The sequence below is a fragment of the Seriola lalandi genome, unplaced genomic scaffold (assembly GCF_002814215.2).
Source record: "Seriola lalandi dorsalis isolate HSWRI2012SDOR001 ecotype SW California unplaced genomic scaffold, Sedor1 jcf7180002054559, whole genome shotgun sequence".
Lineage (NCBI taxonomy): Eukaryota > Metazoa > Chordata > Actinopteri > Carangiformes > Carangidae > Seriola > Seriola lalandi.
This window is the reverse complement of record NW_019525112.1, coordinates 1,303,631-1,330,748: the sequence shown is the minus strand read 5'-3', so window position 1 is coordinate 1,330,748 and position 27,118 is coordinate 1,303,631. Positions and strand designations below refer to the sequence as shown.

Below are 27,118 nucleotides of genomic sequence, written 5' to 3'. Positions count from 1 at the left end.
AACTGGGATGTAATGGAGTAGGACCACTGGAAAGCTCGGGCGAAAGGGGGGAGACACATTTCTATTTTATAATGTTACCGTGATAATGTTGTGATTTGTTAGGTGTGCGGTATACAACCGTCGTTCGAGGAAAACGGGAATTAAGCTAACATTCCAGGTGAGTGCTCTTTTTTTCAAATCCAGGTGGAAAGTGTCGGTACCACAGCTCGCCTCCTGGCAACGGGCACACGCGGGTCCTCCTCCCGGGGACATCTCACTCCGGTATCCGTTCTTCTCTGCCTCTGTCCCCGAAGGCTGGCTAGCAAACCCACGTCGTGTCTGGCCTGGCAGACAGTGAGCACCCTTTCAACCGTAAATGCCGATTTTTCCAGCGTAACAAAAGCGGATTATTCACGATGTTTTCGGCATGGTGTAAAACCCGCGGAGAAATATTGGTTTTTACCCCATTATACTGGAGGACCGCCCGTGCTTCGTGAAAACGAAAAAAGGATACAATGCAGCATGCATGTTTTGCATTCTTCGGGAGTACCACACCGTTGGTATTGTATTTCCTTTATTAAAAATGTGCTTGATATGATTTATAAACGCGTAGCGAGATTATAGGCCTCGGCTGCTGATTGTGTCGGCCAGCCCTATCATCTGCCGAGCGATTTAATTGTTACATTGTTAACGGAGCTAGCAGAACTTGAAAATGAACGTTTGCCTAAGGAGGGCCTGAATTGTTTTATCAACAGACAAAGCCTTAAAATGAAGCTCATTTTCTATGTGGTTTTTGTGTGCTTGTGACCGACGTCGTTGTTCTCGCTCTCAGCCGCCGTCCAGTGCCTCCCTCTTCGGGGAAGACTTTGTTTGCGCTGGCCGAGGCTCCATGAATGCAAGTGCTGAAGTCCTCCCTTCCCCCCCAGTTCTCTGGCGAAACAGGAACAACTTCTTTTAGGAAAAAGAAAAAAAAGTTCCTGGAGTTTCAAGCGCCATGGAATTACTTTGTCCGCCAAGAGTTGTCCAGTGAGGCGCTGAGATTTCTGGGGGAAGTCTAGTCTGTGTAGTTGTGGAGTGCTTTACCTTTATTTGCAGAGTTTTAGCTCTGTAGATGTCTATTTTAGGACGACTTCCTCGAGTAGGCCCGTTTGTGAGAAACTTGTGTGGCATTGTGCTGTGTTACCTTGGCAAGACCAGAGAGCTAAACATGGCAAAGAATGTGTTCAGTCTTTTAGTTTCAGCAGTCTTGTATAACTTGACTTGTGTGTGGAAAAAAAATCCACAGGTACTGTAGTGTAAAAACGTTTAGTAAAAGACATCTGATACTTTGGAATTTTATGACTTTACTTTCCTAATGAATAGGGTCTTATCTTGTTGCCTTGCATGACTTTATTTAGCAAGTCATTTATTTGACTTAATTAAACATTTTGCATGGACTCCTGAAATTTACAATAAATATGTGCCCAGCATTACATTGGCTGGATGTTATGTCGTCTCAATTGTAAAGGGAAAATCTCAGCAGCTTTTGTGCTTGGTTGCAGTTTTCCTTTTAGTCCTTTAGCTGATGCTGTTATTGAGAGCGACTTGTGAGTTAGCAGGTAGGGGTTCACTGTCTTGTCCAAGGACAGTTTCGAAGGCATACATGCCAGTTGCTGAGATTGAACTGCAGACCTTCCTGTTACAGGACTCTGGTCTCTTCAATTGCTAGGCAACACTGCTGTCTGCCATGAACGTGCATCTGTTGCATAGTCTTGAGGCAGTTTCATATTTGTCTTTTCTATGCTCACTTCTTGTACCTTATTTCCTTTGCATTGTTGACATCTAAAAAAGTCACTTTTTAGCTCCCACAGTCGATAATTAGAGGAAGGAGGGAGTCCTCTATGGATGCAAAGAAACAAGGAAGCTCTTGACAGAGTATCATACGCTGTCTTGTAGTCCCTTATGTGCACATTGGTCGATAACTGAAGTATAAATGAGTGTCTGGGTTAAAAAGGCGAGTGTACACTGTTACTGTAGCCCCTAATGACCTAAGCTTTACACTGGTTATGTGTTTGCTACATGTTGGTCTTGTCAACATGAGCAACTGAGTGCTTTTTCTTGCCTTTTGCTTGTTTGTTTCACCCATTGAGCAAAGTTCTCTTTCTCTCCTATCCAGGTGTGAATGACTTGTGGCTGTAGGTAGGGTGTCGTGAGTGGGCCAGGTTGCTGCACAGCCTCCGTGGCTGACTGGGAGGAGTCGAGTGGAGAGCAGACATCAGTGCCCAGGGGACCTGAGGCCTGGTTCTCCATATGAGGCCCTGCTGAAAGGGCAGGGGGGCTTCTGAGGTAACCCAGCTCAACTCTGGCTCTTTCTTTTTTTTTTTGTTTCACACTTTATCACCCAGTTTGTTTTATGCATACATCCAAGACACACCGCATGTAAATACAGTTTGGTCATCCTCATTTCTTTCATTGCTTTTCTTCTCTGTAAATATAACTGTTGAAATGCTAAAAAGCAAATACTATAAGATATGGCAGGAACCTATGGGCTTTGTCTGAAATCACTCCATACTTACTATAATGTGCATGTTTTTTCATTGTCTCTGTGTGAAATTTATGCACCTCATTATTGCCCTTACAATTCCCACAATTTTCAGTCACGTGACACTATACCTGCTATAGATGATGGAAAATGGTGATGATTATTAAGTTTCTGAAATCTTGATTTTCACAGCTCACTTTAGAGTGAACTTACTGAGTTTCTACTTCCTTGGGAGTGGTGAATGAGTGAACAAAGGAGTGATTAGGAAACAGACGTTGTGTGGCAGTAAAGTATTTGTTTTCTCCATACTTAGTAATAAAAAAAGCCGAATGAAAAAGAATGGGACACCTATAATCTCCAGATTTTCCTCACTAGCATTTCATGCATTTTCAACTTTTGTTACAAGATAAAGCATAGCAGTAAACTGTTGCACTCAAAGACACACTGCAATAACTTGATAATTTAACACTGTTATGATGCAACAGGGTCAAGCCAAGCGTAGGCTCTTCCTATAACAATGGTCACTATCTCTTTGACATTTATCTGTAGAAGTGCCTACATTGATAGCTGCATTTTGATGAGAGAGGCCTTGAATTGTAGAGCGGTTACCCTGTACAACTGCTCTTGATGCTCAGGGAATCGGCTTTAGGGAAAGGACCTCAGAGCTGCGCTGCTCTGGACTATCAGTGCAATGTTTGGTCTTATGCTCTGATCTGCACATGCTGAGGACACAACACGGTCAGGGCGCTCTTCCTGAGAACGCTGTGCACACTGTTTATTTATCTGCTATCTAATCCGAAGTGTGTTAACCAAAAACCACAGTGAGGTGAAGGATGCAGGGAAATGGATATTGATGTAAAGCGGCAAAGGATTTATTTTCTCCTCTGTGTATTGGCCTCTCATGTTTCTGTGCATTTGTTTGCTTCATGGGTTTTCTAATTAAAACTCTCAAGGCTTGTGTTGTGTATGACATGGAGGGATGTGTTGGAGGGGCGGTTTGTCTCATCGTCTGTGTAGTGGGTGGCAGGGGGCTCCCCTCCCCATTCATACAGTAGATCATTTTTTTTCTGTTGCTTTAAATGTTTATTTTTTCACTGTAGACTCATGATATTTTTGTGATGGTTTGGTCCCAAACTAACTAATTTCCCATTTACCAGGTATAGGGATTAAGACATCCATTCACAATTAAGGAAATTAGTTCGTCCCCTGAATGACTCCCACAATAGTCAAGCCCCCAAAGTACAATAATTATTTAGTGTTCCCCAGGGAGCAGGAAAAATACTACTTTGTTTTTAACATGTTTATTTGTGTTTTTTTGTTTGTTTTTTTAACTTGATCTACCATCGTAGGTCTGTAAGATTACGAGACTTGTTTGGAAATGTAAGTGATGGTGAATTATGTCTGTAGTGCAATACAGCCATTATCCAATTGCTTGATATACCAGTACTGGGGCTTTCAGCTGCTGAATTGAAACACTTTAACATTCCTGAATTACTGTACATGAAATCATGATGTACAATTATGTACAGAACTATGTAATCCTATTTTAACATTCCCCACAGAACATGAAAATACATTTGTGTAATACAAAAAAATGACACTTCACAAATTGTCTTCATAGAGAATATTTAACTCTTTTTGTTGAAAAACAAGAAAGATTCCTAAGTTCCAAGAAATAAAAGTGTAGAAGTGTGGCTATTGATTCATTGATTTCTGCAAATATTTGTCTATTTTCCCCTCCAGCAGTCATAATGGGCATCTGTCATGCCTTTCCCGTCATTAGAAATAAGAAGTGATATGATCTGATACATCAGATCTGTATTGGTGCCTTTAGTGACTGATCCACATTAAATATTGGCCATGCTAGGAAGTGATTTTACATGGGAGAAGTAAGTTAGGGCCAATTACAAATAAAATGGGAGACAATAATACAGTAAAGTACAAGATTAAGATGAATGGATAATAGTGTGGTGGTATAATGCAAATATTTTCAGCAGCGTTCAATGAATAAGGCTCTTTTGTTTTAGGAGAACAACACCAGTTATTAAAAAACAAAACTACTGTTAAGTGCTTTAAATAGCTCAGATAACTGAAGTCAACTATCACTGTTACTATTATCTATTACTCATTTTAAAGTCATTCATACCACAGAGCCTTTTCAGCAAGTATAAGAACAAGTGCATCGGTTGTATTTAGTTTATTATTCGTTTGATCAATTTCTGCGCTGACCGTTACGGACCAGTCATCACTTAGAAACCTATTAAAGACAAAATAAAGATAGGACATCATTTAAAAACAAATCTAAGGACCAGCTCTGAGTAGTAAATCTCCACAGGCTAGTGTGCCTTTCCAGACAGTTACTGCTGTAAATATGAATATGTTTTTCTAATAGCTGCATTTCATATCTTTTTAGTGTAGGAGGTCTTGGTCTCATATGTGTTGATCTGTGGTGGGATTGTTGCCCACACAGGATCCTCAGGGATGTGTCTGGCTGAGTCAGAATGTACCTATCAATCTGCTTTCATGTTTCTTGGCTGTGATTGACAGTTATGGCACAGACGGGCTGCTCCTCCTGCTCCGAGGGGAGGGGTCCTCGCAAACAGAGCTGCTCTCAGGTGGAACCTGAGGGCCGCTGTGACCTGCAGTCACCTCAACTATTTTTGCTAAAAGCCGCCAGCTAGGATGCGATGCTCTCCAGCTAGTTGTTATTATTTAGCCTAGTTTAACACAGCACCACGACATAATGCTAACTAGCAAAGGTTCAAAAAGAGTAACACCTTTTAATGGTTTTCACAGGTGCAAAAGCACTGAATGGTGATGGCACTCAAGAATAATCCAAATCTGTCCACCGCATTGTGGCCTTTACACCTCCTGGAATTGAAAATTTATTTTTATTTTTATTGATTTATTTTTGTCCATGTGATTTATCCAACAGGAAGAAAACGAGATTCCTGATATTTTCCACTTTGTCAATTTACCATATAACTTGGTGCATGTGACACAATTCAAAGAGCTTGTTTTTAATTTGAAATCACTCTGCTAATTTTATGAGCCAGTGATAAGCATCACCCAACTGTGTCAAATCGTCATTATCAAGTGTTCTTTGACTCAAATGTCAGTGTAAATGAGAGGAAGCTTCTGGTATGTTAAATCCTTTATGTTCTTCGGTTGAGCTTCTGATTAGTGATGGTGTGTATGTGTCAGTGCTTTGTAGAACATCTTCTGTCATCTTTCACATTAGTTTGTGAGAAAATTGAAAAAGCTTTACAGAGCTGAATATTGTTTGTGGAGCTGAAATGATTCATAGTCTACTAATCAATTAGTCAATGTTGATAAAGTGTTAATTGTTGAAGTCATTTTTAAACAAAAATACCATAGCCTTCTCAGTATAAAATGAACTTTATTCATCTCATGGGGGGAAATCTGCATCATTACAGAAGCAGCAGGATGTAGACGAGGGTATGCATCAAGCGTAGTTAAGAGAGGGAAAACAAAAGCTTCTCATTGAAGATGTGCTGCTTTTCTTTGTCTTCTGTGATGATAAAATATCTTTTTGTTTTGCAGTCTTGCTGTAATGAAACATTTGAAGACACCTTCAGGAAATTGTAATAATCATTTTAACAGTTTTCTGACAATCTATTGACTAAATGATTCAATGATTGATAAAATAAACGGCTGATTGATCAGTAAAGAAAATAATCATTAGTTGGACCCTTATTAGTTTGTTCACTATCTGTTAAATACAAACTTTTATTCTATTAACTAGTGATCGATGGAATTTTGAAATATGAATGTAGGAGTGATTTATTCAGATATGGTGAGCAGTTCAAGAGAAGTTCAGTTTGAACTTTTGGGGCCATATCTTTGCGTAAATGCATTAATAGGCTGATGTCATTAAAAATGGGAAAAGCAGAATAACCTCCTGTGATTCCATGTGAATTCTTAATTCCAATACAGTCACTTCCATTGCTAGTCTTGTTGTCACACCATAGAAAGAGCCAAAATAAGCAAATTTTATTTTCACATTTGTCGTGGTTTGCTAACGAGTGAAACCAGATACAAGCATTAGCTGAATTTAATATTGTTTGGTAAATATTGGGTTAAATTTAGATACAAGCAATAGTAACTTGCTATAGTATAGTATAGTAACAAGCAATAAAACTACAAAACTATAGGAGGCTGATGTGTAACTTTTTTTTCACACTCAGCTGCTCCTAACTTTGGTCTGAACAATTCCACGTGAACATGTTACAAATTGCATGGTATGTGTCGTCATATCAGGACACCACAAAGGGTGGGACTCATCAGGGACCTAATAAAATATGTTGTTTCCTAGGATGCTAACTTCACATGAATTGGGATTTCTGAGCAATTCTATTGTGTTTTGAGGAATTGTAGTGTTTTCTGTTGGGTTGCATTTGATGTATTTAGTGGTATTCTGTATTTTATGTAGATGGATGCATGAAAAGTGGAGATGTGTAGCAAAAACTGTGTCACAACAGAGCATGCTACCATGTGTCTGGAGTCTCTCTGTTGGAGAGGCAAATCAACAGGTTCCTTCCTTTCTGCTTCTGCAGCATTTTGTTCTGGTGGTGTCTAGCTGGATGCACAAGCCTGTTGGTGTGCTGTACTACTATAGTTTTTGTTTACAAACCACTGTAGTCTTATCAAGATTCACATTATTTTTTTTTTTAGAATTGTGACATCCAAAATGGTGCAACACCTTGGATTTGAACTCAACTTACCTCAACCTGTTTTTTTTCTCTAACTATATGGTAATTTGAGCCACTGCCTGTGCTAATAAACAAAGGGAGGTGAATGTTTTTGGTGGTGCCTCAATTGATCAGTTTAACCCACCTTGAACATAATGAAAAAACAACTATATACCTCAAATATACAGTGTAATAAATGTAAATTCAAGAGTCATTTGAGAGCAGCTACCAGAGCTATACAACTATACAGAGACGTGACGATAGGGTGTGTAACAACATTATCATCTCCTCCTTCCTGAACAGATAAGGTGTTAAGAGTATGGAAGGAAGTTCATTGTGGCTCTAACACCAGGATTAATTGGCAGAATACATTTTACATGGGTTACATGGGCAATACGCTGTATGCTTTCAACATGTTACCCTGGGGGTAAGGGTCAGAACATCTTGTGTAAAGCATTCACAGAATCAGAGGGACCTAAAGGAGGCTCTGAGAAATGCAAAGAGCCCTCACTCATGGGAACATTAGATGCCATGAAGTAGCGCAATTTTCAGTGCATCTTTAACATTATTAGAACAGCTAAGTACTGCCGCATGTGGGTATTTCTATGTGCAATGGTATGTGTGGGTATATTGCTCTCTCCCTGTATATTTAATTGGGCAGGTCTTAGCCAGTGTGTTTAAAATTCCATGGAAATGACACACCAGTGCAAACTGGGGTAATTCAGGGACACAATCTGGCTCGTATTCTCTCCAGAGTGCTAATTTTGTTGTTTGATAGCAGAGAGGAGTCGGCACATGTATTGTATACTCTGAGTGTTCTGCTCTGAGTTAAATATATTTTTGTCTGTTGTTATGCCAGGTCAGTAGAGATGCCTGAGCTGTGTCACATGGTTTGACAGGTTGAGAAGCCAGTTGTTTGTTGCTTAGTGATTTTTTTTAATGTACTAAAAGAATCTTTTGGGAAGCACATGTTAACATTTCATTCCTTTCCTGCTTTATGCTCTAACTGCTCTAAATTGAGGTTTTGCACAACGTGGGTTGTGTCGACTGCTGCTTGAAATGTGGATATATAGTCTTTCTTTGTTGTTTGTTCTGAGGTTCAGTATGAAGACATTAATGACAAGTTTTTTACTTGCAGCAAGTGAGTAGTATATTGGCAAGTGGCTTGCATAAAGAGCCCTTTGACCAGCAAGCCAGAAACGCAAGTCTCCTTTACACTTCTCCTCAGTGGTCTGCATGGCCTCTGAAGGGCCTGGCCGTTGGGATTTCCCACAATGCTTTTGGCCACAGGGAGACGTCCTCCCAGCATGAGCAAGGGAGGAATGTGGCCCGAGTGTGGGAGCGACCGTCTGGATGGAAGGAGGGAGTCACGGACCAGAGAGCACGGTCAAGGGAAGGGAGGAAAGAAGGGGTCTGCAGAGAGGGCAGCAGAGTTTCTCTTAAGCAAATGGTGTTTCTGTTTGGTTTGTCATTTGATCCACAAATGAGAGAGACCTACTGTACGGTAGAGCTTTCCATATTTGCTCTGCTTGTATGCATTAACACTAGGAATGTGTTTTATTATATACTGGTAATATTACTTTAACTACCGTTAATTACAGCAGGCGCAATTAACACAACACAGCACTTCCACGTTTTAGCAGTTTTATTTTGAGTAGCTGCTAAGAAGCACCGTTCCAGATGTTGTCTGTTCATGGGTTCCACATATTGCTCCTGTAGAAAACCAACCTTAACCCATGTACATAAATTAATATTAAAAAGATCCAATCCAAAAGTGATCTGAAACAATTTAAACCCAGACCTGAGGATAATTAGGAGCGGATTTGAAATACGGTTCATCTGAACAGACCCAAATAGAGACCACCAACAGTTAATTGGTCGTGCAGCATGATGTGCCACCAATTAACAAGCAGCCGTAATCCAAAACAGTAGCAATATATAATTTGCCCCAGTGCGTCAGCTTTCTCTCACATCAAAAACACATTTTGGTCTGCAGTGTGACACACACCCCATAATCAGAGCTGATGGCAAATTTGCCAGGATCCATTCGTGTATCAGACATAGTCATTCACATACTTATTCTCCCTGGTCTGGGTAGGTTTTTGGGTCTAAGTTGGACCTGGCCCAGCATGGGTTTGTGGTCTGGTCTGTAGTCTGTTCTGAGTTGACCTTTGTGTTCTTTCTACCAGAGAAACCTGCTGCTTCACAGTAGGATGGTGAAGCAGAATCCTTTTCCAGCAGTAGCTACTGTGGGATGGCTTGCTATGCTAACATTAGCTAGTCGGCCTACTGAAGCGCAGCCTAAGTTGTAATGTTACGTGAAAGAGAGCATGATTTTGTGTGCCTGATGAGAAAGAATAAAATCTTAGATGGCACACATTAAGTAGGTGTTTGTCCTCATTGCTTGCATTACCCCTACTCGCGGAGGAGCACAACACCAATAACCTACTTGTTGCGTGCTTCTAGTGGCAAAAGTGTGGGCAGTGTGAATGGCTCATAAGAGCCCAGTGTAATCGTGCCATTGTCTGTCACGATTGCATTTTGTGTATCTTAACTTGTGTTTTTAAAATGATTTCAATTATTAACACCAAAAAGAAATAACAACACACTTGGAACATGAATGGATGTGTAAAAAACACATTGTCTGTATTTAGTTGTGTGTTAATTCAGACGTTGCAATAAACAGTTTACTGTTCAGTTTCACATCTAATGAAATGAGGGTAAAAAGTGTGAAATAATTGTTCTGTATTTGGCACTAATAGCAGTATTTTGGGACAGTGTGAAACGTCATGAAATACCCTAATATTTTTGGCCACAATAATCGTAGCATTTGATACTAGCACCCCTAATTTGCACCCACGCGTGTTGTGTCAGAGTAATAATGGCACATTGTTACCAGTTACCCAGTCTTTGTCTGTTAGTGAGTGAAAAGGTGTGTGTGTGTGTGTGTGTGTGTAAACAAGACACACCCACTTAACCAGAGATGCAGAGACAGGGGGCAGATGGACAGAGATGGAAGTGCGGGGTGAAGTGTGTGAGACGGAGATCAGAGCAGGCTGGAGTGCTGAGTGCCAGTCCTGCTGCTGGAGCTGGCCGCCACACATGGCACTGTGCCCAGGCTACGCCAGCAGATGTGTCAGTAGTGAGTCAGCTGTGTGTGTTTGTGTGTGTCTGAGACACAGACACCCACCCATACTCTCTCTGAAGAGATCAACTTGTGTAATAACCCCCCTTCCTCCTACGGGTAAATCTGTATCACACCCCTTTCCCATCCTCCTGTTTTCATTGCCTCTTCCATCATTGTGATGGACATGGCAAGGCTTCTGTCACCATGATATGATATGACCAAATGTGACATTACACACATGTCGCCTCCCCAGGGATGGAAGGGCATCGTCTGCCGACCAGAGGAAAGGATGAACAGAGGATGGTGGAGTGGTGATGGTTGTTGTAGAAATGGACAGACACACCAGCAGAGAGACAGCTGAGACTGGGGGTAACAGTGTGAGTGAAAGGGAAAGCGTAACACAGATTACAGTGAACAGAAGAGAAAATCTGGGCAGAGGAAGATGGAGATATGTAGCTATTGTGCTTTGGGAGTAGTTAAGAGTTTGGAGAATGTGGAAAGGTTTAAATGTTCATTGTAAATATCTGTGCAGCTTGGTTTCAGTAGAAACAGCAGCTCAGTCATACTTGTGTAAGTATCATTCCTGTCCACAGTAGATGTATTATGTCAAATGTTACGTCCGCCGCGTCACAGCTCTATCTTTAGTGACACTCGGCATTCCTCACATTCTGTGTGTGCCAAGCGAGTCATGAGTGCTATCTGCAGGGTGTGGCATGTTGGGATAGTGCTCTCAGGAAGTCACCTTGGCAGGTGAGCATGCAGATGTTTCCTCAGCTACGGTACTGTGGGATGTCCGAAATATACATATATATATATTTGCTTGTAGGGCAGTGGAAGTCTTGCTGCTTTAAGTAGAGTTAATACTTGCTCTGTTTGCAGTTAGCTTATGCTTCACTAGCAGCGAGGCAGGTATGTGAAGGAACTAGTTGTATAAGGGAACCTGTTCTGCTCAAGGAAGTGCTGTGCTATTGTACATGGTTTAATACTGCAGAATACATACTGGATCACATTAGCCTTTTGGTGGTTAATTATATAACTAAAATGTAGAGCTGAAAAGATTATTTGATGAATTAATCAGTCAGTTGACAGCTATTTTTAACAAATAACCATTATAGTTATTTTTTCCAAGGGAACCAGTTCCCCGGTTCGAGCTTCTCAGATTGGGGGGGATTTGGTGCTTCTTAGTTATATATGACAATAAAGTGAATATTCATCTGTTTTGAAAATTTCAAATGAAACAAATGAAATGAATACATCACCTCAGGCTGTTAGAAACCTTTCACTACTGTCTGACATTTTATAGACCATGCTTAATTGATTGAAAAAATAATTGGCAGATTAATTGATAATGACCTATTGTAAGTTTTCAGTAATGGTTTAGATTTAATAGATGTACATTTAAAGCTAGCCTTTGCAACTTAAGAATGAAGAAGTAGTGCATTAGTTTCCATATATATTAGTGCTTTTTTGGTAATTTCTAAACAATAAAATGCACCAGTCTCCAATGCAATACACTGTTGGTTTCTTTGTGTTGATTGTCTACAACCAGTCACTAATATTTTCTGACTTCAGCTCGATGTTACTATATAACTGATGTTACTGACTTGATGACTATTCTTTCAGAAAAGGTAGCTTCAGTTACATTAGATCAAAAACTCCTGCACACTGTCGATCATTTGTACCCACTTAATTTTCAATGTTTTGGTCCTCAGGCCTTCAACAAGTAAAATTTATAATTCATATCACAAGACGTAAAGACACAGAAGTACCTCGCAGGAAGAGTCGAATGTTCTCTCCAGCTTTTGGTCCTGTTACACTCACTTGCTCTCAAGACAATGACGGTGTTAAAGCGTTCACTCAGAAGGATTTGTGTGGAATTTCATTGTGCCATTTATCCCATTATTACCACCTGTGGCTTCTTTTCAAAAAAAAAGTTACTTGGCTTGCCTAAAGATTTGTAATTATTCCAGTCTTTCAAAGCAATTTAAAAAAAAAAAAAAAAAAATTGGTTTGACTTAGCCTTTGTAAGGCAACAGTGCTAAAATGACCTTAGTTTTGCATTTTCAGAACAGAATTTGAGGCATAATTTAAGACTAGAAGCGTACTTCAGACCTATCAGATTCTAAAATCCTTTCATTACGTCTCTTTTGCAAAGTTCTGACTTTAGATTTCATACGTGTTGATTTGATTTGAATGAATATTGGGTACAGGTAAATTGTGCCCTTGTGTAAGGTGATGGAAAGCCTTTTCTGTTTGAGAGAGCTGGCTGCCGCTTCTTCAGACTGCACGGTTCTTTGCTGATGGCGCTGAGTTTTTGTATATTCTTGCAGAAAACAGCAAGGAGGGGTGGAAATAATGCTTCTGATATTGCCCTAAACAAATAATGGGCTAAAGAAATTCTTGAGATGGAGGCCGAGCAGACGGAGAGCGGGTAGGGGAGCTAGAGAGCGAGAAAGAGAGAGCAATACTCCATTGTGACTGAACTGCAAAATGGGATTTGCATAAATAAGACTGAAACATCAGCAGGCCCTTTTACAGCCAACAGCAGGGCTGAGATGAGGGAAGAGAGATTGTGTGTGTGTGTGTGTGCGCACGTGAGCCCCCCCCCCCTTTAATGTTTTTTATTTTAAATAATGTCTTTGTAGCAGTGTTGTGTTGAAAATTTAATCAAGTGGACTAGGTTTGCAGAAAGGTTAAGGTGCCTCTCGTTGATCCCACTCCTTGCCAGTGGAGTATACCAGTGGATACTACACTGGTATAAATCCTCCCATCTCCCCCTCAGAGGAATTTGGGTGACGTAGCTGGGAAGGGTCTACTCTATACCCTGCACTCAGCCAGCGTACGATGACTGTTACATAAGCATGAAATGAAATGCTCCCTTTTAGTGCCACCCGCATTGGAAAAACCCAAATCTAATTGAATTGAACTATTTTCTGGCCTCTTTTCATGTGGAACCTCATATTTATATCAGAGGCAAAAAGCTCAATTTCAGAGCCTCATTATACTGTTTTCCCATTAACTTGCATGCACTGCAGCTCCTCGCGTGTGCTGTGATAGACGGTTCAACGTCTTTACTCGAGATACAGGAAGAGAAATCTCTGTGAATACCTCTACATTGCTTTGTTGTGTGTATGTGCGTGTGAGTGTGGCTGACTGCAGCGTACGTGCCAGATGTGTGTATGTGTGTCAGTGCATTCCTTGACAGTCATGTCAGCAAGGTATCCAATTAGTGTCTCATTAGCATGTGATTGGAGGGAACAGGTGATTGACAGGGCATGCTGTTAGTTTCTGTGTGCACGCACATACACATATTACATGCATTTGTGTATGATTGGGGTTTAAGTTTAGATAACAACCCTTGAGGGAATACATGCTAGTTGTGGCTGAATGATGTTGGAGGCTGGCTCTTTGACTCGGAGCGGAGAAAGTTCAGCAAAATGAACAGATTTCTTCATGGATTCTATCGGTGTCTCTGGACAGTTGTCCGCCACGTTGTTCACCTCGGTCAAGGCTCTCCTGTCCTCGCCTCACATTGGAGCAATCATCTCTCTCATTTAAGTCAGGACAGAAGAGTCTCTGTCCATCCACATCTGTCCACAGCTGGCCAGGAAACTAACATTTTAAATACACCTAGCAACCCCATGCTAAAGGGGTCTCTATGCTTCAAGCAAACTGCTTGCTGGTCTCTGAATAGAAGAGGCTGCATCTGACAATTTTTGTAACTTTCCAAAACTGACAGTCTTGCCCATTTCATACAAGAACTGGTTGGGTGCGCAGAGCCGAGAACGTTTTTTTCACTGCTATAACTACTTCCATCATTTTTGTATGTGCAAATGTGACTTTGAGGAAAAATTTGGGATTTGGGATTTTATTGGGGTCTCACCCTTCTCTATGACACCTGCCTTTGAGTTTGGCCATTGGAAACAGTTATAAACACTTCTGCCTTCAAAACAACAAAACTCTAAGTATGTGAACTGTAGCACCAGAGATTCTTAGTTTGTTTGGGAGAGAGCTACGCGCTTACAGTTATGTTTGTGATGACATCTTCATATTGCACTAACAGAGATTTGAGTGCATTTTTATTGTAAGTCGCTTTGGGCAAAAGCTTCCCCCACATGAATATGATGTAAATGTAATATATGATTATGATGTCTGCTTGCGCTTTGTCAAGTTTGTCCACACTGTCCGTTTGTGTTTCTGTGTCTTTGACAAAAGCTTAAACCCCTGCATGTTCTCATTGACGGTGTTTTGGTTCCGAGCGGCTCTCTGGCAGGTCTTTCCCCACTGTGACTTACACAAGCCAGTGCTTCACTTTGATGAGCAAACAACAGTCAACAGCAGAATCAGACTGCATCTCTGGTTTTGACACTCTTTCATCTCGACCTCCCTCATACATTGTCTTCCTTCCCACAATCCAAACTCTAGGAACAATAGAAAGGGTAGTAGTAAATGTTATATTCTTAATGTCAGATCTACAGTTTGAGCAAAAGCTCTTTAGTGAAATTTAAGTTCATTTCTGTGTGCTGTACATCAGGGCCGCAGAGTTACTCATGTATAATTGTGAGTTTCAGTTCTTCTTTCCACAGTTATATATCAGAGAATGCTGTATCGCAAAATAGAAACATGTCATTTCCCTTAGAATGGACTTCTTTCAAGCAGCTCAGCCAAATCACTAGATCAGCGATCAATAATCAGCACACTAAAGCCTCCACTTGTGACACATAGTGTGTTCTTTATATTTAAAGGTTTTAAAGTCTAATCAGTGTAATGTGGATACAAAAGGCTCCTAAGTTTTTCGCCCCTCTCTATTCTTGTATAGAAGCCAGCTTCTGCTCGTGAGCAGTAGTGATCTGTGGCCCCGAGAGTTGTAAATCACTTCTCCTGTAGACCAGTGAGAGACGAAAGTGACCCCCCCCCCTCCGTAACCCCCCAAACTCTCCACCTCCCTCTCCCCAGGGGAACTCTGGAGCCAGTTACAATGTTGAGTGTTTTTGGAAGAGCTCCTAAATATTTTCAGGATGACAATGTAATCTGACTGACTGGGCCGCTCTCTCGAACGGGATTCTCATGCAATTCTTGTGCTTACTCACTAAAACACACAAACAGAAACACACAGCGGTTGGTTGGTTTGGACCACAATACTACCTATCCCTGTCCACCACCACACTTCAATGTTTGCCACACGTACAAAGTAATCCTGGTATTTGTGTAGTTAACATGATACCCCACCCAAAATCATTATAGTTTCAAAGCCAATACCAACTTTGATATGTGAGAGGTTAAATAGTCATTATTTTGCATAAACACATAAAATAAACAAATATTCTTGACAGGAATCATTGAATTCCATTTTTTTTAAAGAAAAACCAAAATATTTACTGAGTGGGACGTTTTGCATAGGAAAAATGTTCCAGTATGTAATGGTGGCACTGTTTCTAGTTGACCTCATACATAAATATTTTGCTGCAGTTTCTTTTTAGTTATTGGCGAGCATATACACTGATATGGCAAATGTGCAATAAGCTAATATTGGCCAGTTTATTGCTCTAGCTCCATCAGAAGTTCAGTGGAAGGTTGAAAGGAGGCTGATGTAAACTGTCGGTTTTGTATTGTCAGTATGCTTAAAAACACAAAATGTGGCTCAATACACCGTTTACATTCTGCTGTTGGCTGTTGCTGCTGGTCACTTGTCATACTAAGCACACGTATGAACAGTCCAGGTGGAGATTATGCTGAAAGAGAGTTTGTGTGAACATTTGAAAGTGTATCATATGTGTTTTTCAAAGCAGATATTTTGACTGGTCATAGCAGGAAAAGCAGGTGCTACTAATAACATAAATAATGGCTGTGCTTTATTGAAGTGTCAAGTTTTTTATTTTATTATTAATGTACTGTGCCACCTGTCAGGCCTACACTGGTAGATTGATACTAAAACCATTTAGGGTGGGGTGTTGCTTTAAGTTTGACTCCCTTTTTCAGTTTTGTTAACTGTCCCTTTTCCTCTCTTTTCTCTCAACAGTGTGCCCAAGGGCCGTTGAAAGCCCCCTTGGGGGAGTTTCGTAAATATACACTGAACAAGAAAAGACTCCTGGACTATTGTTATTGTTTTTACACACTTTCGCACTCACACACACACACACACACACACACACACACACACACACACACACACACACACACACACACACAGACAAGGACATAGAGAGAATGTTGGAGGTCCAAGAGGAGAGGCCAGCGGCGGCAGGTACAGCAGCGACACATTTCACCAAGAAGGAGCGAGGGAAGAAAGAGCGAGAGGAGGCCAAGGACGGTCGGGGAAACCTCTCGAACATCGGGAATCCTGTTCCTGGCTCAAGGAACGTGCGCGCAAAAGCGCCGCTCACACACACAGGCAGTCCTCACCAGCTCATCACTCCACCCTGTTCCGTAGTCCTAGGAGCCCCATCAATGCACTCCAATAGGCTAAAGAACTCCCCGTCCACCAACACGCAGAGGTGAGGAGAAAACATGTGGGTCTAATGCAGTGATACAGTGCTGTGATGGTAATTATATGCTAGTGCGTGTATGACTGTTTTAACAGCCTATCAGCCAAACACTGATCTGAATGCTGATTGAAATTGTACATTTGATCCAGAATATCTATGAACAGCAGCATAGCATTTTTAACTGCACACCAAGCAGAAGTAAAATTTCACCCACATTATGTTGAACAGATTGTTCTTATTGTTCTGCACAGCATTGTTATTACCTGTAAGTGACACTAAATCAAGTTTTTATCCTTCATTGTTTTTATGTACTACTAACAGCTGATGACTGAACCACTTACTCGCATCTTTCCACATCAATAAAATATAAACAGACTTTATTGGGGAAACACAAGCTTCTGTCCCGTACATAAACCTGTTTCAAGTAATTAAAAAAATGATCACTCAAAATCAGAAATGAATAAACATTAGCCGCCACCGTTTATTAACAGTTGGGGAGAGGGAAAATACAAACACTCAACCCTTTGTTCAAAACAAAATGAAGTGAAATACCCAGGTCTCGCTCAGAAATCAGAAACACTGAGGCTACTTAACAAATGCATGTGCCCATTTTCTGGAAAAAAAGGTTCTTATGCAGTTCAGCCAAGTACAGATGCCAATTTAAGCCGTCTTGTGACTGATGCGATTGGTTGCAGAGTGATCAGTCCATCCCTCATTCTAGTGTTTGGTATGTTGTGAAAACTCTTGTATCTTAGTAGTTGCAAGGTGCATAGTGTGCTGAGTTTTGAATTTTGAAAAAGCTGATCAGGAGAAAGTTTACAGAACTCCAACCACGGCCCTTATACAGCATTTTTTTTTTGTCATATTTTATTAATCCCTGTGGGGAAATTTTTACCCATCCCAGCTATTTAAATACAGTGAGCAACCATTTCTAATGCCAGTGGTTTGGTCAGTAGCAGAAGGCTGTATATTACCTTACATGCATGTTATTAATTTTGGGTGGTGGGGGTTTGGGGGTCAAACGACCTGGAGGAAACCCGTGTAAATTAGAGGAGAACGTTCAGTCTCCACATACAAAGGGCCAAGGTTGAGACCTGCTTGTTTTAAAGTGACGGTGTCAATTGTGTAGTTCTCGTGCGGCCACGGAAAGTTGTCACCAAGTGTACGTGCTTTGTGATCAGTAGTGAAACCGAGTCCTGGCGATGTGTGGATGGACACAAACCTGAGCATGTTACTTTGGCCTTACCGGAGTGTTTTCGAAAGCAAGTGCTGGTCGGGTGTAATGCAGATCTAAGATCAGTTTCTCTGCTCCATTATTTTACCTGAAAGGTCTTGATGTGCGATCCAGAGCTGTTCTAGGGTCAGGGAGTACACTGTGCTTGGAAGTTTTCCCTGCTGACTCATGGTTCTGGAGCCTCGGGAAACGGCTGTCTGGACTGCCAAAATTCTGGCTTTGCCTTCTTTTTCTGCTAGCCGTGTTTCTGTGTGTACGCACATACAGTGTGCTAGGTTGCGGCTGTGCTTTTTGGACATGTTGGCATTTGTTTCATGCTACTTGTATGTGTGTGTGTGGGAGAGAGAGAGAGAGAGACAGAGAGACAGAGAAAGAGATTAGGGTGTGGTAAGGGAGTTCTCTGCCAGTTGGATGTGTCCTGCTTGCCTGAACTGAACTGCTCTCATAACTAGTAAGCAGCAGTGATTTGTTTATGGCCCATGTCTCTACAGTCTGTTCCTTTAGGTTTAACTGTGTGCATTGAATTCTCAGTACTGGTAACCTGATATTATGTTCATAGACATGTATGCCAACTGTTGGATGTCATAATGATATTTCATTCAGTCGCTGCAAAGAGAAAAAAGAGGCCAAAAAGAACAATAACACTTTCCTTTTGGTTCTCTCCCTTCCACTTCTCCCGGCTACCACATGGGGTAACAAGGGTACATGTTATAGTGGGGAGCTGGGGGATATCAGACTTCATGGATAGCCAGCTGCCTGAGTATGTTTCCACCCCCCTTGTCTGGATTGTGCCCAATTCCAGAGCGTGATTACTGGGTAACCTAACTTCAAGCCCCAGGCTTTTTGCTTGATATGCCCCATTTCCTCCTTGTTGTGTGTGTTTCATAAGTGGAAACAAGGTCACAAATATATGTAGGAATACAAAACATAACATTTTAGAACTGTGGCAGAATGTCATGTTGCATCTGAGGCATTTTTAAATTAATTATATTAACAATTTGAATGAGTTTTTTAGCACGGTTTATTGAAACATGCTATGTTTTTTGTTCTTCTCTGAATGCACAGTGTAAATGTATTAAGTATCCACTTTTTCTCCATCCTTTGTCCGTCAGCCCTAAACCTAAGACGGAGGCCATGGTACGATCACCTCCCGTCATGTCCCCCTCCACTGCCGCCCAGATGGACTCTAAAATGCCCAATCAGGGGAAACCAGGGAGCACTGGCAGCCAATCACAGCCCTCACCCTGTGATCCCAAGACCCTGGGCACTAAAGGGGCTCAGAATGTGGCAGGGGGCATGGGGCTGAAGAATGGCCAGGGCTTGACCTCTGGTCCAAGCTCCAAGGTTAAAGTCAAAAGGGAGAGAAGCACCTCAGTGGAGTCATTTGAACAGCCAGAGAGCGGCACACCCACCAGTGAAGAAAAAGGTAAGAACCACTCTAGCCAGTACTAATTATTAGCAGACTGTCTAATTCCAGCTGATAAGTGGGGTCAGAAATTGTCAAATAGTCTTTGTCAAGTTAGTTTTGAAGTTTGACAGTATGAATTTAAATCTCTGAGTCTATGTTAAATGTTTTGTTTTTTTAAATTCTTTTCAGATTGATTTAAATCGTTGAACTGGGCAAGGTGCATGAGTTTCTTCATGATGTGTTTAGGAGTATTTAGTGTACCTGTGCTTTCATACTTTGTTACTGAAGGTTATATAGAACTGCCCCATATAGAAAGAATAGCTACAGTGCTTAAACAATGTCATGTCTGCAATGCTTATGTCATAATCGTTCCTGTGCATCTAGTAGTTACACACATACAACTTCCTGTAGAGGCAGTTCTTGCCCTGATTAATGGAGGAAAAAGCACAGATAATTCCTGATTGCAGCACATGGTTGGTTGGTTGGTCGTATTCCCTTTGTGGTGTACCACTTCTTAAAAAAGTTCTGTACATATAGTTATTTATTTTCTCTTTGGTATACAACACAAGCCGCCCAGAGAGGGCAACAGTTGGCCCTGTTGCAAAATATACTTTATAGTTCCTCATTGTCACTCAAACCGATAGACCCAAGCTCACTGAGGGCTGTGTGTGTGTCTGTACAGACAGTAGCAGGGTGAAGAGGATGTGTGTGGCAGAGAGGAGGCAGCCGTATAGTGGAGCTGACTGGTGCTCTGGGGGAGAAAGTGACGAAGATGACAAAGGATTCTTCAGTAAGTGTGTTAACGTGTGCATCCAAGCATGTATAGCAGTCGCCCCACTGATCAACTTGACTTATGACGGCTCCTCAGTAAAACTACATTGCCCATAAGCCTGTGCTGGTCCTAAAGCCATGGTTTTTCCTGTTGTCTTCCTGTAGACTGTAACTCCAGTGATGTGAAGCCCCAGGACTCAGTCACACATTCTACCTCCAATGCTGGACTCAGTCGCTCCTCCACACCCTCCCACAATACACTGGGAGGCCAGGGCTCCACGACAGAACCTGCTAGTGGCCAGAAACCAGGCTCAAAACTTGTTTATGTCTTCACCACGGAGATGGCCAACAAGTAAGGAAGCTACATAATCATTAGTATTTACAGTTAAAGTTTATTGCTACAAGTTTTAAATACTAATGTGTTCAGACGGGCTAATTAAATCATCATCTCAATGTGTAGACCCTTTTTTTGTACCTAAGCAAAACATACACCCACAGAGAAACCCTTTGTGGAATTGTAGTTCAAAATTAAACGGAATTACTAACAATGTCAATTGCCTTAAGTATAACTCTGTGCCCCTGTCATCAGTGGTTGTTGTTGTCTTTGATGTTTGTTGCAGATGTTTGTGTGTATGCCACTAAGATACTTGCTTCCCATCTCTTCTCTTCCTTGCCCCAACTTTCCCAGTTATAGCCTAAATCCATTTTGTCTGTGTTCACAAGCATGTTTGTTTCGCAGTGGGAGCATATACTTGGCTTAGATTAACACTCTCCTTTGGGAATCAGAGATCAAAGCTGTGGATGTTCAGGGAAGGTGTGTGTGTATGCGCACAATAGTATGCCTAGTCTGTTGACCTTGGGATTACCTTCATGGTCCCATCTAGTACTCATTCATCTGGCCCACTGTATGCGCACACACACACACACACACACACACACACACACACACACACACACACACACACACACACACACACACACACATGCACGCACGCACGCGCTGACGCACACACACACACATTTGTACTTATTGTGTCTGATGAGTGATAGCTGACTGTCTGCCTTCTTGTCCTCAGGGCAGCTGATGCAGTTCTAACTGGCCATACAGAAAATATCATTGCCTTCCACATGAAAAACATCTCCAACAGCAAGGACAAAGCTCACCTCCTCCTGGTAAAGACACACAGAAGCTTTTTTTTTTGATAACACTCATAAGCTTACATACACCATCATCACCTGAGAGTGTCACAACTTAATCCTATCTCTGTTTCTCTCTGTTAAAGAACAATGCAGCAAGCGCTCTCCGAAATGACTCGAAGCCTCCCCAGCAGCCCCCATCCCATGCCCAAGATCAGAGCCACCAGCCTGGATCCAAGCCGTCCTTACCTGGCATGGCAGAGCCAGCCCCATCCCAGCCTTCAAACCAAGGGAGCCAATCGGTTGTTCTTCCACAGGAAGGGTCATCCGCTGCAGGCATGGAATCCAAAAATCTTCCTGGCAGTAGTCCCAGTAACACTACAGCTACAGTTGACCAAGCCCCTGTCACCCAACCTGAGGCAGGCCTCAACCCTCCAACAGCAGGTGAAGGAGGGCAGGGTGGAGGCTCTGGTGGAGCAGGTCTGACACCTCAGCAGCAGCAACAACAGCAGCAGCTGGCCCAGGAGCTGTTGAACATGGAGGCCAACACAGAGGGTCTGTCCCAAGAACAGTTGGAGCATCGGCAGCGCTCCCTGCAGACCTTGCGAGATATCCAGCGCATGCTTTTCCCTGACGACCGTGATGCCCCACCAGCTGGTCCCCCACAGACCCATGGTGGACCCCACGATGGAGGACCTGATGGTGCACCCCGGAGGTCTGAGCAGGGCCCCCTACAGGCTATGATGGCACAGTCGCAGAGCCTCGGGCCACCAGGTGGGCCAGGAGGCCCTCGTCCACAGGGTCCACCATTTGGCCCACCCCATGGTCCCAGGGACATGCCTCCATTTCCACAAGATGAAATGGGTCCACATATGGGGGGTCCAGGGGGCTGTGGAGAAGGAGATCAGATGACCCCAGAACAGGTGGCTTGGTTGAAGTTACAACAGGAGTTTTATGAGGAGAAGAGGAAGAAACAAGAAATGCAACACCGGCCACTTCCCCCAGATATGATGATGCACCCACATGGTCCACGTGGCATGATGCGAGGGCCCCCGCCTCCCTACCAGATGGGCCCAGGAGAGATGTGGGGAGGACCAGGTGGTCCACCAGAGCACTATCAGGAACGCATGGGCATGGGCCCTGGCCCCAGAGGTATGCCACCACATATGCAGAGGATGCCTGGGTTCTCTGGAATGATGAACCCTGAGATGGAGGGACCCCCAAGACCTGGAATGGGCTGGCCTGATGACATGCCTCCCCGGATGGGAGATGCACGCGGCTTCCCTGGAGGACCTGGGGGAATGTTTGCTGGTCCTGGGGGTCGTGGTGAGCGTTTCCCAAATCCTCAGTCAGTCCAAGAGGCAATGTTCCACCAAGGAATGGCTGGAGAGAAGGGCCTCCCTCCTGGGATGATGATGGACATGCAAAGGATGATGGGGCATCAAAGAGGTGGAATGGAACCTGGGAACGGAATGGGCATGTTTCCCAGAATGCCTGGTGACGGTCCTATGAGTCCATCATCTAGGCTCCAAGGAATGGGGGGTAGGGAAATGGGGCCTGAGTTTGGCATGGGTCCTGGCCCTGGGCCAGGACCTCATATGCACCCTTCCAAAATACGAGATCCTTCCATGAATATGAGTCCAGACGAGATGATGAGAATGAGAGCAGGTGGAGGACCTCCAATGGAGAACATGGGTCCACAAGGCAGGCCCATGCAGGGTCCTGTCTTCCCTGAGCAGACACAGCCAGGAGAGTTTCCTATGGGGCCTGGACGGCCCTTCCCAGGGGGTCCTGGAGGAATGAGGGGTCCACATGCAGAGCAAGCCTTTGGTCCAGAGCACAGATCTACACCAACAGGAGGTAATGGCCGTATTAACCACCTCCCCTCTGCTGGTGGCCCTTCACAAGGTCAGAGGGGCCGCAAGCCAGCAGATCTGAATGTCCAAGCAGGAGGCGGGAACTCTCCCAGTGTCAACCCACTTAAGTCCCCACCTCTGAGGCAAGTGCAGTCCCCCATGATGGGATCTCCCTCGGGAAACCTTAAATCCCCTCAGACACCGTCCCAGCTGGCTGGCATGCTCACTGGTCCCACAGGCCCCAATGCCCCTCCAGCTCCTCCAGCTTCAGCACCAATGAAGTCCCCGCACTCCATGATGGGATCAGCAGGTGCCTCTCCTGTTCATATGAGATCTCCCTCTCTTCCTAACCCCTCCCCAGGATGGGCCTCCTCACCAAAACCACCCATGCAGAGTCCTGGAGTACCACCTCAGGGTGGCAAGCCTCCCCTCAGTATCACCTCACCAAACATGATGGGGAATATGGAGCAAGGTACAACAAGCTTTTTTTCTCTTTTTTGTGTTCATCAGCACGTGTCTCGGCTTTTTCTTTCAATATTTAATTCTCCATTTTGCAGTGCATATCTATTAAAGTTCATTCAGTTACTATTGTCTTTTGTAAATAGTTATTGGTGAAAATTTTGGTATTCGTCTTGGTTATTGTAAAATATCGGACTGAAACTACCAGACTTTTAATCCCTTGAAATCAGAACAGGTCTGCAAAGCTGAAAATAAAATAGATATGGAGGCTGTCTATCATGTGCATCACTTGAGTGTTAACACATCTGTATCAAGGGTGGGGTTGAGTAGGTTATGGTCCAGTGGCTCCCTCTTGTGGCCACTGGACCATAACCTAGTGGGTTAAATAACACATATTTCAAAAGGTATCACTTTCACTCATCAGAGAAAAAAAAATCTGCTAGACAATGAAAAGTCTCCACTGCAAAGTTTTATCATCTTGTCACATCATATCTTTCTCGTCATGTCGTCCTCAAGGTGGTAATGGTCCTCCCTCAGCCCCTCCTTCATCAGGGGCTCCATCTGGCTCCATGTCGCTCCCAGGCAACGTCCCGTCTGGCAGTCCATACACCATACCCCCTGAGCCAACACTATCCCAGAACCCTCTCTCCATCATGATGTCACGCATGTCCAAGTTTGCAATGCCCAGCTCTACCCCACTCTACCACGATGCCATAAAGACCGTTGCCAGCTCCGATGACGACTCACCTCCGGCTCGCTCCCCTAACCTGCCCTCAGTGAATAATAATGGTAAGACATCTGAAGTGTTTTGTGTTTGTTGTTTAACTTTTTGTTTAAATTCCATTTAATTTGGATCATATTTATATTAATCTTCTTTTGATATGCTTTACATGAAGTTGTGCTTAATGTATCATAATATTCTTTTTCTCTTGCACGTACAGGTATGGCAATGAACCACCAAGGCAATCCACGTATGATGGGACCTGGAAATGCAGGACCCATGCCTGCCCTCAGCCCTCTGGGTATGAATCCAATGGGATCCCAGCCCCTCTCCCATGGCATGCCTCCGCAGATGCCCTCTCCCAATGCCCCTAATATGGGCCCAGGCATGATGCCTCATGGTATGATGATACCACCAAATCCACAAGATCCTGGTATGGCAAACCCTCAAATGATGCCCCAGGGACGCATGGGTTACCCTCACCGAAGCCAGGGATACCCCCTCACCCAGTCCCCTTCCCAGCAAGGCCCCTTCTCCCCACACAACGGTCCTGGTCCTCAAGGTTTCCCTGGCCATCCTATGGGCTTCCAGGGAGAAGGTGGACCTATGGGAGGACGGATGGGGAACATGCCTCATGGGGGAGGGGGTGATGGGGGTATGTGCAAGCCAAATACCCCTGGAGGGCCAGAGTTCAACAACATGCAAGGTGGATTCAGTGATGCAGACCTTCATGAGGTGATGAGGCCGGGAGCGTCCGGTATTCCTGAGTTTGACCTGTCCAGGATAATCCCATCAGAGAAGCCCAGCCAGACTCTGTCTTACTTCCCCCGAGGTGGAGGAGACAACCCTGGGGGGAAACCACCACACCCCTCTGGATTCCCCATGCAGGGCATGATGGGTGATGGCCCACCAAGGATGGGAATGTCCATGCAGGGGATGGGGGGGATGCCAGGGGGGCCTGGCGGGGGAATGGGCCCACAAGACATGCCAATGGGCAACCCTGGCCACAGCTCGATGCGGCCACCAGGATTCATGGGCCAAGGCATGATGGGCCCCCAGCATCGGATGATGTCCCCTGGGGGTCCGGGAGGGATGATGCAGGGGAGACAAATGGCCCACCCAGGCCCTGGTGGCTCACCTAACATGATGATGTCACTGCAGGGCATGGGCGGCCCCCCACAGCAGACAATGATGATGGGGGGTCAGATGAGGCCACGTGACATGGACATGGGATTCAGTCCGGGCCCTGGAATGTTCTAATCCAACAGAAACCTTGTATCTAGAATGTTCTTGGACAAAATGCAAGGCTGGAGTAAAGATCATGGCATTTAGAGAGTGTTCGGAAAACTCTGATGGACTCAAAGAAAGGAAGTATAATACGAAACAGTAATGTCCTGTGGGAACTATTCCAATGGAGACTCGGACAAGCCCAGATTGGAGTACTTTTGCCACAAGAACATTTAATTTTGACTCATGAACTTCAGAATGTATGGGATTGTTGTGCATCAATTTCGCAAAACTGTTCTTGTGTTTTTTGATTATCTGACTATAAAGATGACTTCATCGTCAAAGAGGAATCAACCTAACTAAAAGTCAGCGTGGAGATGCTACAGTATATGTCTACTTTTTTCAAATTTAAAAAAACAAATTTGTCATGAAAGTGGTATGGAACAAGAGAAAGGAAGAAGAAGAATTTGTGCTTTGTGAAGACTTTAGTGGAACTCCATCTTGTCTCTCGCTCCATTGTTTTGACTGTTTCTGTACAGTATATACGTGTGAGAGTGCGTATGCGTGCTTGACAGACTGTATGTTTGTGTGGTATGTATGTATGTGTCTGTATGTATAGGCATTCTATCAGTGACCTCTCAACTCCTCTTACCCAACTTTCATTGGGGGAGGAATGCCCCCTAAAAATACTGTACTGTTTACCATTGGTGGGCTATTCGAATTTTAGTCTATTTTAATTTCCTTTGTAACTCCAGTGTATAACAAACCAAACTATGACCTCATTAAGATAATAGTATTATTAAAAAAGCACAAACATGGACCGTCTGCAGAAAGCGTCTTCTTTCTCTATTTTTACCATTGAGAGCAACACATTAAGTGTGAGGATCCTGGCAGCTTTGCAGCACAATGATAATCTTCAGTCCATTTCAAGTTGTGGATGATATTTGACTTCGTGCTCCAAAACTTTCAGGACTCAACTTTCGCCAGCGTGAATAATACTGCTAATACCCAGATGTGCTATGTGTGTTCTTCTTGTTCCTGTTGTGTTCCTGTTTTGTTTCGACTCTCTTGTTGACTCTGGGTAATAATCATTCCCACAGCAATAAACCCCCAATGGTCAGCAGAATGGGACAGGAGTGGCCGAATGCCACAGCAGGTATGCCAGGTATTATAGAACTAGAGTTAGGTAGATCTGGTAAAATTTAGTAGGGCAGGTGTGGTGTCCAGAGTGAGACACACTGAAATGTAAACACGTACTGCTTACCATCCAGTTGACTTCCTCTCTTTTCTCTATTGTATAAGCTTGTCATGTGTTTCTCCATTGGCTTTGGTGCAGAATAGCCTACCAGGGCTGTGGTGATGGACTACAAATAAAAGATATTGTTTTGGTATATACATGTTGTCCATGTAGTGTGTGCGTGTGCATGTGTCCATGTGGCTCTTGGCTATTCACATCTAGTCAGTTATGCGGACTAGGTGAT

The 27,118-nt window shown here is 43.3% G+C and overlaps 1 protein-coding gene across 3 annotated transcripts; it reads left to right on the top strand.

Annotated features, from left to right (window-relative positions):
- On the top strand, positions 1 to 27,032 carry bcl9 (BCL9 transcription coactivator). 3 transcript variants are annotated; one of them, XM_023415878.2, is made up of 10 exons: positions 1 to 157; positions 2,135 to 2,304; positions 16,359 to 16,833; positions 19,171 to 19,484; positions 20,149 to 20,256; positions 20,403 to 20,589; positions 21,314 to 21,410; positions 21,521 to 23,702; positions 24,206 to 24,478; positions 24,631 to 27,032. In XM_023415878.2, the coding sequence occupies exons 3-10, from the start codon at positions 16,547 to 16,549 to the stop codon at positions 25,668 to 25,670; spliced, it is 4,488 nt and encodes a 1,495-aa protein (XP_023271646.1). In that variant the 5' UTR covers positions 1 to 157; positions 2,135 to 2,304; positions 16,359 to 16,546; the 3' UTR covers positions 25,671 to 27,032. The 3 variants fall into 3 exon arrangements, with proteins under 3 accessions (XP_023271646.1, XP_023271648.1, XP_023271647.1); XM_023415880.2 differs by lacking the exon at positions 1 to 157 and adding an exon at positions 240 to 535; XM_023415879.2 differs by lacking the exon at positions 1 to 157 and adding an exon at positions 240 to 539.
- Positions 27,033 to 27,118: the final 86 nt, after the last annotated feature.

What these genes read in the sequence shown, in the direction of transcription:
- bcl9 (XM_023415878.2), top strand. Translation starts at nt 16,547, where the DNA reads ATGTTGGAGGTCCAAGAGGAGAGGCCAGCGGCGGCAGGTACAGCAGCG. An exon ending in ACCCACCAGTGAAGAAAAAG is followed by an intron (nt 19,485 to 20,148) that starts GTAAGAACCACT and finishes GTGTCTGTACAG; the next exon opens with ACAGTAGCAGGGTGAAGAGG. An exon ending in GCCCTCAGTGAATAATAATG is followed by an intron (nt 24,479 to 24,630) that starts GTAAGACATCTG and finishes TTGCACGTACAG; the next exon opens with GTATGGCAATGAACCACCAA.